General features: G+C 33.2%; 2 protein-coding genes across 2 annotated transcripts; one reads left to right on the top strand and one right to left on the bottom strand.

Moving 5' to 3' along the window:
- The first annotated feature begins 1,574 nt into the window (after nucleotides 1-1,574).
- LOC132278010 (F-box/kelch-repeat protein At3g06240-like) lies at nucleotides 1,575-2,729 on the top strand. Its single transcript, XM_059779843.1, has one exon. It carries the CDS (start codon nucleotides 1,575-1,577, stop codon nucleotides 2,727-2,729), a length of 1,155 nt encoding a protein of 384 aa, XP_059635826.1.
- Nucleotides 2,730-7,505: 4,776 nt separating this feature from the next.
- LOC132278008 (uncharacterized) lies at nucleotides 7,506-8,135 on the bottom strand. Its single transcript, XM_059779842.1, has one exon. The coding sequence runs from the start codon at nucleotides 8,133-8,135 to the stop codon at nucleotides 7,506-7,508; it is 630 nt and encodes a 209-aa protein (XP_059635825.1).
- Between the last annotated feature and the right edge of the window lie 4,332 nt (nucleotides 8,136-12,467).

The raw sequence follows: 12,467 nt of genomic DNA, 5'->3' as shown, positions 1-12,467 counted from the left end.
TGATTAAAAATTACTGGGTCGGTATAAGTATCACTACTCATTTAATCAAGTTTTTGATGATTCATTGTAAGCATGCAAGTACTCAGTTTTCTATATATATAATCTTTTAATGTATTGAAAAATAAGAAAAAGAAAGATGAAAATCCCTACCTCCAATATAAGTGAAAACAATTAAATTTGTTTTTAAAAAAATTAAAGATTGACCCAGAATGCATATCAAAATAAGTTGATAAAATGATAATTGCAAATACTTATTGTTAGATAGCGTGCAGAATGTTGTATGTAGTGAGTCTCATGTACGGCTTGTGATCATGTTATCCCTTTAATCCAACTTGGATAAGGTGGTCATCTACCACTTTTGTTAGAGTTTTGGAGAGGTACTGTTAAAGTTGTTGCTATTATGAAATTAATTTAGAATATTTTTTGTACAAGGCAAAAATTATTAGAAGTTATATTAATAGATGTAGATAATCAAAGTTTGGTATTTTAAAATTTACCGAAGACATTAACTCCACTAACGAGCCCGCTGCAAATTAATTTAGAGTTTCAGAAAGGCCTATTGTTATTCTTATTAGTCAACCTAAGTAGTTACGAAGAGGAAGTGCATGTGTTCGAATGGCCCCATTGGGAATGGACTCTACCATTTACACAATATGAGCAATACTTGTGGGTGAACGTTTTTTTAGACAAAATAAAAATCCCGTTTACAAAACTTTTAATTTTAAATTTTAAAAAATAAAAATGAGAGAAAACTCTAAATTTAAAAATAAAAATGATAGAAAATTCTGTTTACTTTTAATAAAATCATATAAAAACCGGATTTACAAAGCCTTTTTAAACTTTCTAAATGGATATTTTTAGGACAGTGGAAGAATTTCTAGGCATCGAGGGTGGAGGAATTCTTTGAATTTCGAAATAAAAATGATTTAAAACTCTAATTTTAAAAATAAAAAAATGGTCAAAAACTCTTTTATAAGTATATTATATATACGGATAAATGTAAATAGATAGATATAGATATATTACTCAACGGATAAAAGAAGAAGAAAAGATTATGATTAACGTGATAAATTGTGCTAATTAACTGTATGCAAATAATTTAGTTCATACGCTAAATTATTTACTCCTATTATATTACTGGATTTATTAGTAACTATCAAAGCAATTTGTTGTCACCCGTGAACATAGTGTCACAAGCAATTTATTTATTTATTTTATATTTTTTTAAGTGAAAAAATAATAATTAAAAAATCACACGTTTCGGACCTAATTCGTGATAAACAAGGAGGAGGACACCCGTGAACCTGGTGTAGTGTCATCTAACAAAAAGAATCCTTCAATTAGAAGGATGATTATTAAATAACGAAGTTGGAAAGAAATATATTAACATTTTTTTTTCATAAATCAGGATATCCAAAATTATAAAATACCGTCATCCTATTTGGAAAAGAAAAATGAAACATGTTTGGCTCTGCATAAAATCCCCGTTGAAGTGAAATCTAACGGCATAAGAAATAAGTTACACATCAAAGGCAAGAATAGAGAAGTGCTGGAGCGTGAGAGCAACACAAGATATGGCTACAAAGAGGGGGAAGGGAGAGGATTTATTACAAATCATTCCGTACGATCTCGTGATGGAAATATTGTCATGGCTACCGGTCAAGTCTATTCTGCGGTTCAAGTGTGTATCCAAGTCTTGGCTAGCCATGTTAACAAATCCTCACTTTGTCAAGCTTCACCTGACAAGATCCAGCAACTCCAAACTCGTGCTTACATGTTCGTTGAACTCTATGTACTCTTTGGAACCTCCTATTCCAATGCGGAATCTCTTCGTGTCGTCTTGGACGGACATCGTTGAAGCAGCAGCGAGTGATGATGATGTAAAAGTTGAAGGAATTGAGATCGTTAATCCTTGTAATTATGAGCAGAAGGCGTTTGTGAGGATCGCCGGCTCTTGTCGTGGCTTGGTGTTATGTTATAAGCCTGGTCATCGTGGTACGCTATACTTGGTGAATCCATCAACCAGAGAAGTGAAGAGATTGCCAGATTTACCATTAATAAGTGAAAATTATGCTTTTGCAATATCACGCGGACTTGGCTATGATGTGTCCCATGATGACTATAAGGTTGTTCAAATCTTGTCCCCTTATTATTCTACTGAATTTATTACGTGTGTATATTCACTAAAATCAAAATCAAATTCCTGGAGAAGGATTTCAGATTCTCCTTTATCAATTCAGGAGGACAGTTGTGGGTTGTTTCTGAATGGAAAACTCCACTGGTTCAATCAAGATATGAGTAAAATGGGTTTTCTAAGTTTAGATGAGGAGAAATTCGGATATGTTCCATTACCTGATATAATATTAACACCACAGCTATTTACACCTGGTTTGATTGGAATTGTCAAAGGATGTCTTTATTTGGTATCAGAAGCTAGCTGTTGTGGCCTCACTTTCTGGGTGATGAAGGAATACGGCATGAGAGAGACTTGGACTAAATTTGAATTTGGCATCTCTTGTCATACCATGAAGCCTCTGGATTTCCCAAACGATGATGGTGATGTAGACTTATTTGCAATTGGTCGTACAAAGCTTGTTATGTGCAATCTAAGAGAGAAAACACATAGGCGTGTGGAGTTTTACAATGTGCCCCTATTTTGGGATCAATGGGATGAAGCAGTAACTTGTTTGGAGACCATTGTTTCACCCAAGTCTTACAATCTGCTTTAGCAACAATATCAAACCCGAAGAATTGTGTGAAGTCGTGTAAGATTAGGGTTATTTATTTTGCCTATTGTTGGTGCCAGTAAAAATTTTCAGATTAGCATAAGCTAAAAGCAAAGTTATCATAACACGGACTAGGCATTATATTATCCAATATGAAGTTAACCATGCATTATTTCTTGGTGAAAATCTATTCAAATTATACACAGAAAGTCGATCAAATTTACAAATTTCATTTTTATTTTCTTAATTTCTTCTTTTAAGTTCAATGTTTCAAAAAGCGCATATTATTGGGTGGGAAAAAAATATTTTGAAATGAATAAATAAAATTTATTTTCTAGACTTTTTCAACTACAACAATTGTGTGAAGTCCTGTAAATGCGTTCAATGGTTATTGTTGAATTGGTTTGAGAAATCTACCCTATTTAATCTGAAAACTCTACTCTGATTACCCTATTTAGTCGTTCTCTATAACATTACTTGATCATCCACTAAATTAAAAAGCTTCATTATCAATTTATATCAAAACCGAAATTTGTGCTTAAATCAATCATGGGGTTTCTCGTATGTCTTGAGGCCAGTGAGAAGACTTGTATTGGAGGCCATCAATTTGCATTCCAACCTGAAAAGTGCATATATATATATATATATATTACAACAATAACAAAACCAATTTTTTGTTTTTTTTTCCTTTTTCTATTTTTTATTTTTACTTGAACGTTGAGGCTAGTTTTTTTTGTTTAGTTAACAACTACCGCCTTAACAACCTAGGTTATTCCATTAATTAATTAAAATCATAACTACTTTGTAACTTTGCTTAATCAAAAGCACATTCCAAAGAAGGTGCGAGCAAGTTATTTTAATCGGCCCATCCGAGCTTTCAAATCAAAAATCATTGTCGTCAGTTATGAGAATAGACAGGCGCATAAATTATAATTTAATTTTTTAAAGTTATTTATAAAACATATTCGGTAATCTATACTATGTCAACCCTTAATAAAATTCCCTTAACAACGTTAAACGAATGTGTGAGGACGAGTTTATAGTTGTTGGAGCGTGTGAGGTGAAGCTTGACAAAGTGAGAATCTGCGAACATGGTGAGCCAAAACTTGGATACAAACGTAAATCGTACAATAGACTTCACAGGTAGTCTTGATAGTATTTCGACCATGACCTCGTTCGGGAGGGTTGGTTATAACTCGTCTCGCTTCACCCTCGTCGTCTTCTTAGCCATACCTCCTCAACTAGTAGATGTCTAGAGTTCGTCGCCGGGAATAACCACCAGATTGAAGCAACGGTCAACGTCCGATCTACCGGTCTACCTTTCTCTCTCCTTCCAACACCATTTTGTGCTGCTTGCTTCAGTTTCTCTCTCTAGCGCCGACCTGATGATGATACAAAACCCTTGCTTGACTGTCTTCTGTTTTGCTTCACTAAAAGTATGTGGGCTTGGGCCCACTTGGTCAACACAGGCATGGATTGGACCAACCCAACTTTCTCCCTCCCCGGCTCAACTAAGCAGCTCTGTGTCTACAAGTGTACAGTATTAAATTTCTTCTTGGTCTCATTAGTATGAATCAACACATTACGGATCCAACCATTCCTTATTTAATAAACTTGGTTTTAATAAAAAAGATTTTCTTACGCCGTTTTTGGAATGGGAGGATTTCGTTGGAATTAAATTTGGAAAGAAATTTCATATGTTTGGACCGGAAGGATTCAAGGATTTGAGGGAATTTGAAAACTTACACATTTTTTTTTTTTTTTTTAAAAAAAATTTTTATGTATCTAAACAACCCCTCATCTTTTCATGGTTCTTTTCTCCAATTCTCATTATCTACAGACTACTTCACTTTTTTATTTGAAATTGTATTTTACTCCAACTTTGGATATTTCCTATCTATTAGTTTTATGTAATTACTCTATTAATGGCGGAATGTTTTGTGGTCTTTCTTTTTCCTTTTTTTTTTTTCTGTTTTTTTCTTCTAGGTTTGGTCAATTGGCCAGTTGATGCATATAGGCATTATTATTATACACGCGTCCATCGGTTACAAATGGTACAATTTTTTATTTTTTTAATTATATTGTAATTCCTTTTCCATTCTAATTTTAAATCCCAAAAAAATTGGTTCCAAACAAAGTGTTAGCCACTAAACAGTCCCCAAACCGATAGGAAGGCTTCAAATTTTATTTTCAACCAATAGGAAAGCTCCAAAATTTTATTTTCTTATATATTATATTTTTATGAAAAAAATCATTTCCTTCTATTATTATACATCAACCAATATAGAGATTTAATAGTGGGCATAACAGTGGATTTAAAAGACACCAATGCATGTACTAAGTTGAAATAATAACAATAAAAAGTTATATAAATTCTACTTACATGATACTCACACCGAACACTTGCAGTGGCTTATTTTTTAATTGGCTATTTATACCAAATAACTAAATGAAGGATTCCACTTCTTTATTTGTTGTATAATTGGACAATTAAAATAATATATTTAATAATTTATTGTAACTATTAGGTGTAAGAATCATTTAAAAAAAAATTATAAGAATATTATTACCTCTATATATAAATTTGAATATATATATATATATATATATATATATATATATATATATATAAGAGAGAGGAGTGCGTTGAGTTCAATCCCACTAATTTTGGCCAAATATTACAGAAATATCTTTTGACCAAATATCACACTGAAGTATGTTTCGAAAATAGCTTTCACTTGTGTACAATTTTATTTTTTCGTCACTGACACAGTTAAAAACGTACAGAAAAACAACTTCATCCCTAATTTTTTAATTTCATTTATTCCAAAATATCTTATAACTTAAATGACCAATTTAGCCCTCTTTATTACTCCTACCAACTGCACTCACCCCCCTCTCTCTTAACAATCTGCCCAAGGGGGGCTGCTAGATGGGGCCTCGCCTTTTCCATTTCCCTTCTCTCTCTCCCCTCTAAAAAAAACAAGGTTTCATTTATATACATTTACAAATGTAATAATCTCATAGCAAGCTAATTCACGAATCAAAGATATATATTTTCAAGAAAAATTCTTATCACCCATGGTCCATCTTCTTCTTTTGATACCTTCACTTCATGATAAAATGGGTTTCTTACTAACCAAAAAAAAAAAAACAAAGAGTAGCTAGTACACCAGGTATCTATATACTCAATAAATCATATTTACATTATTCCTTAATTAATTGATGAAATTGATATCATTCATGATCATGGGCTCGATGTATAATACATTACTAATTCAATAATTTAGTTTACTCTTTTTTTGATAAATATAATTTAATTTGTTTTACTTTGTTCTGTTCATGCCATATAAAATAATATTTCTTACTTGATTTAACTCAGATTTGTTAGTTCTTACTTGAATATTTTCAAGTGAGTTTTTTTGTTCTCTGTTGATGATGTGGTATTCAAACATGAATTGCATCAGATAATGTTAACATTAAATAAATTTTATTTTTATTTTTAAATATATATATTTAAATATATATGTTAAGAATTTTTTTAATTATAATATTCAACTTCATGTTTTTAAATTTAATTATAGATTTAAATTCAAATTTATTCATTTACTTAAATAATAATATTAACATTAAACAAAAATGCATGTGAATATTAAATATATTTTAAAATTAAATAAATTATATATAAATTTTAAGTATTATATATATGTATAATATTAGAAAAAGTTCTCCAAATTAAATATATTATGTATTATGATGAAACATGTGGCTTTCTGTGCTTGTGCTTAATATATTATGTATTAGGATGAAGCATGTAGTTGTAAAAATATGAAATGTGCATGATGTGAAGCAGTATCACATATGGAACAATGAAGGGCAGAAATGTCATTTTATTATCAAATAACACTTCACTCTGTCAAACCAAATTCAAACGGGAACAATATTTTTTTTTTACAATGTAAAAAGTAGTTTGATACATCTGCAAAGTAATTTTTGAGATGTGATCGAAAAACATTTGTAATATGAATAAAAATTATTTCAAAAAGATATTTCAGTATAATATTTGATCAAATTTAAGGAAATGTCAATGTAATTAATCCTAATTTTAAGCCCACAAACTACATTGGACTATCCCATTATGCCATCGATGCAATTTAGGTCACACACACGTTAGCCTATTGACATATATACATAATTCCTTAAAAAAAGAAAAAACAACCTGTGTGACATTAATTTGAGAAATAGTACAATCACAAGGGTTAACATGATGGTGCTAACTCCACCACTACCACATTCAAATGATACGGTACCAAAACTAAATCTTATATACTAAAACAATAAGGCAAAAATTAAAAGGGACCACATAATAAAGAAACACACCATGTGGTGCCAACACTAGGCTGCAACATTATTCACCATCTTGATTTGGAAATCTTGTGAAAAAAATAATAATAATAATTTGGAAATATTGAATAAATACCACAAAATTGAATTAAATTTATAATCACCAAAGTTAGAAACAAACAAGTGACATTTCAAATGTCCTCATGGACCTCGTCTACATATATTCTTGTATATATTCGAATTTTATATGTACATAGTACTTGTACTTAATTAATTGCTTCCTCCATATATGCTTTATTATTTACACGTGTAAAATGATTCTTTAACGGGATTTCAGCCAAAGTCCCGGGTAGGACCATTTACATCGAGGAAGTCCTCGGCCCATGTAGCGTAGTCTTTTACAATATTGACCTCCTGATCACCACTTGGATAGAATTACATCACATAACATGCATTAGAATTCTCGTCACTGAACATTTGAGGGGCATGAGTCGGGTACAGAGGCGGGTATGATGGTGGATAGTCCACAACATGAGTTGGGTATGGAAGCGGGTATGAGGGATATTTCATTACGTAAGTCGGGTACGGAGGCGGGTATGATGGTGGATAGTCGACAACATGAGTCCGGTATGGAGGCGGGTATGAGGGATATTTCATTACGTAAGTCGGATACGGAGATGGGTATGTTGATGGATAGTCCACAACATAAGTCGGGTGTGAGGTATATTCCATGACGTAACCCTGATTGATATAGCCTTGATTAAATTGGGGTACAAGATCGCCATAACCTTCATTAATGTAACCATGATTATATGCAGGTGCAGGTGCACCATAATAAGAGTACTGAGGGTGGTACCCATGGTACTCCATTTTGTTCACCTCAACCTTGGGCTCCTCCTTCTTGCTCGCATCATCACCACCACCACCGGCAGCCTTCGCCTCGCCTTCTTTCTTTGCACCCCCACCGTTTTTTTTCTCTTTTTTGTCACCACCGCCTTCTTTTTCCTTCTTGCCTTCTGCGATCACGGGCTCTACACCTGATCCATGGTACCATTTAATCCCCATTAATCACCACATATGAAGACGAGTGTGAATTATTTGTTAAAAAAAAAAAAAATTGTAAAAAGACGTCTATTATGAAAAAACAATAATATTTGACCCGACAATTCTATCGTACATGACCAAGTTGCCACACTAGTGTTGTAGGTCAGAATTAATGATGCATTATTTCAAATTAAAATGTGACGGAGGAATTGACCTTAACTAAACCATTAAATTAACATTATAATAATGATAATTATTATTAATATCAATTAAATAAGATGATTACATATGCATGTAGCATAGTTGATTAAATTAAATTAAGGTTGGGAATTTTTACCTTTGATCTTCGATTTGATTCGTTTTATTTTATCCGTGCATTTGGCACAATGCAACCGAATCTTCAGAGTGACCTTACTTGTGAGAGCCTATACAACCGCCACAAATAAATAAATAATTAATTAATAAAACAAAATTGGTTGAAAATTTCATAACTAAACTAAATTAATCTATAAGCATCAACTAACAAGTAATACAAATTTGTGGCTCAAATTAATACTACCTCTGTTCATTTTTAATTGCCTGTCTCATAAACTGTGACTCACGTAAGCGGATAATTAAAAAGGGACAGAGGGAGTACTATAGTAACAGAAAATATTACACAAAAATCATACTTCAGACTGGCTAACATGCGCTGTATGCGCCAGCGCAATTTAGACAGAATCCTGTCTGCAAACCCCACACGGCTCGGGCTCATATAGCGCATGTTAGCCATGAGCAAGACAACAGACACACGGGCGCAGATTAGAAGGTTACCACTTTCGGGTTCTTATCGTCCGCCGGCTTCTTGTCGTCAGATTTTTTCTCCGTTTTTTCCTCGGGCTTCTTATCTCCACCGCCACCAGCAGCGGCGGCATCCTTTTTGGGCCGAGGAGAGACGATTTCCACCTTCCTTTTGGTCTTCTCTGCCACTCTATCTCTAAGTTTGGCCGGGTCCACCTTCCCCGTCACCGTCAGTTTCTTGCCCTCAATGTCCGCCTTCACGCTCTCAACACCTGAATTGATCCACCAAGCAAAATTTCAGAAAATTGAATTTATCAAAACTACTAGGAAATATTTGAGCATCAAATTCAGAAAAGCTTGTGAAGAAATGGGATTGTCATTCTTCACATTTATAACTGAAAATCAGATTTAATTTCTTGATTGATAAAAATTTAGATGATCATTTATATATATATATAGTATACTGTGTCCTTGTGTATAAATTGATACAAATATATAAAAATTGTTACCCTCAAAATGACGAACTAATCGTTTGATTTTCTTGGCATAGCCTTCACAATGCATGCCAATCTTCAAGACGACGGTGGTGTCGGCGTCGGCCTTCTTCTCTCCATCACGTTTTGGTGCATCTTTCTGGAACAGAAATAAAATTAAAGAAACATTTAGCGACTAATTGTACCTGAAATTGTGATGAAAATTTAATGAAATGTAAGAGTTGGGAAACTTGTGATCAGGGACTAACCTCACCCATTTGTGGTTGTTTGGAGTTTTATTAAGTATGGGTTTAGGGTTTGGTTAAGGTTGGAATGAAATGCAATGGTTTGGAGTAAGAAAACGGAGGCAGGGATGGGTGTCATACAGAGTGGGTTAGATGGGGGTTACGAGTCTAATGAGGACGACGACGATGATGGGCCGCCGGCGGATTAGATTAACGGTTTCCTTTTTACGACGGCGTTGTTTTACTCCGGATAATCTTGTTTTTGACGGAATGACTGAATTACCCACTCACTACTTTGAAAAAATTAGCAAATCGAAATATCCAGATTTATGTATTTCAAAGAACAAGTATCTGCAACTCACCCGTCTTTTCTCTCCCAAATTCAACTCACTTTTCCTTCCTTTACAATTATCTATTTCTTTCTCTATTTCTCTATTTATAAAGTTTTTGAATTTCATTTCCTACATGGATTCCAACTATAAAGAGTTACCAAATAAATCAGAACTCTAAAATAAAGTATTCCAAACAAAAAAAAAAAAAAACTAATTTTAATTTCAAACCACAAACTCAATTGACATCAACCTAAGCGAATTTTAATTTTAATTTATATATATATTTTAATATACAATATATATATTTAATTATTTTAATTGTAAAAGCGTAGTTTATCTAATAATTGTCACGGTTCTAAATAAATAAATAAATAAATAAAAAAAACATTCCTTAATTATTAGTTTGGTAAAAAAATAATAATAATACTACTTCACTGCCATTCACAATTGGGGTGTTTTATCTATTCATTCCCACATATAAATAAAAATAAAAAGAGTAATCTTTACTTATGTTGTATGCTACTGTACAAAATTAGCACTGCAACTTGGCATGTTGCAAAGGCAGTGGATGTTTAACCTGTGATATAAAACGTAGGGATGTTCATTTGGTCCCAAATCCGTGAAATCGATTTAATCTAAATTTAATTCCTGTGGATTGAGTTGATTTTTTAATCTCGTGGTTGGATCACAAATTAATAAATAATGAAGTCGTAATTTACAAACTATGAATTAGAAGAAAAAAAACTGGTCTGATCCGTTCAAATTTATAAACACTATATTTATTTGACAATCCCAATAGACTAATCATCCAAAAGGTGATGCCATGACATCCTTTGACAATCCCAATAGACTGATTAAATTGTGATGATAAAATATTATAATTTCAGGTAATAGAACATTCCCAAATTTTTCCTCAGCTAAACTAAGAGATGCCATTTTAGACATATCTTCATTAAACCAGTGGAAATTACCATTCAAAAACACTTCTGAAACGAACAGAATTAAGAAACGAAAATCTGAAATCCTGCTCCAGGATTTTGATTTTAGTGAATATAAACTCGTCGTAATAATTTCTTTATGGTGATAGTGAGCCTTAAGCATATTGTATATGATTACAAATAAAAGCATGGTTATATTTGTAAATATGTTAGTATGGTTTCGGAATTTTGGTTTACAATGTCTTAGGTTCAAGTCTCGGTTTGAATTTGTTTCTCTAATTCTGCTGTACTCCATCCTTGATGATGTGGAATGAATTTTCTTCATACAATAGAAGATATAAATAAATGTATACGCACCCACAATAAACTGGCTATCACCAATTGCAAATAAAATTTCATTTTCGTCATTTGAGAAATCCAAAGGCATCAAGGTAACTGTAGAGTATGGGAGGACAAACTCGGTTCTAGGGAAGTCGACTCCTTTGTATTTAGTCCAAGACTCTCTCCTGCCGTATTCCTTCATCACCCAAAAGGTGAAGTCATCAGAGCTAGCTTCTAATAGGAGATAAAGACATCCTTTGAAAATTCCAACCAATTCAGGAATTTCAATCCAACCAGGACGTAATGGAACATCTCCGAATTTTTCCTCATCTAAACTAAGAGAAACAATTGTACTCCCATCTTCATCGAACCAGTGGAATTTGCCATTCAAAAACATTGCTGAATTAAACACACATGAAAAAGGAAACTCTGAAACCCTTCCCCATGAATTTGATCTTGGTGAATATAAACTGATTTTTTTTTTCACATAATGAGACTACTACAACCTTGTAGTCATCAAGGGATGTATCATAGCCAAGTCCAAAAGATGCAACATCAGCAGAATTTTTAAATGGTGAGTCTGGCAATTTAAACACTTCTCCAGTTGACGGATTCACCAAGTATAACGTGTGGTAATCGGTAAAATGGCATAACACCAAGCCACGACAAGATCCGTCTATACTCATCATCCCTGTATTCTTATGATTACCATCATAATCATAATCATAACCATCACCATCATCATCATTATCATACATATGATCATCATTTAAGATATGAATTCCATCAACGTCAATCCTAGTACTCCCCTGGTCTTCAACCATGCCACCGCAAGACGACACACAGAGACTTGGAGGAGGAAGATATCCCAGAAAGTTAAACGAATGTGTGAGGACGAGTTTAGAGTTGTTAGACCGTGTGAGGTGAAGCTTGATAAATTGAGAATCTGCGAACATGGTGAGCCAAGACTTGCATACACACTTAAATAGTACAATAGACTTCACTGGTAGTCTTGATAGTATTTCGACTGTGAGATCGTGCGGGAGGATTGGTGATAACTCTTCTCCCTTCTTCTCCCTCTTCGTCTTCCTACCCATACGTCCTCAACTAGCCAAGCCTAGCCTTCTTCAAAGAGAATGAATTTTACGTACACCCAAACACAGCTTCTGGATTCTCTTTTTTCCAATAAATAGTTTTTGATACGTAAGATATCCTGATTTATGGTAACAATGTTACTACTATATTTCTTTCCAACTTCCTTATT

This window comes from Cornus florida, unplaced genomic scaffold (assembly GCF_030987335.1).
Source record: "Cornus florida cultivar Cherokee Brave unplaced genomic scaffold, ASM3098733v1 CherokeeBrave_3.0.0_Hap2_Chr10, whole genome shotgun sequence".
Classification (NCBI taxonomy): Eukaryota; Viridiplantae; Streptophyta; class Magnoliopsida; order Cornales; family Cornaceae; genus Cornus; species Cornus florida.
The sequence above is the reverse complement of the archived record's forward strand: the minus strand, read 5'-3'. Positions and strand labels throughout refer to the sequence as shown.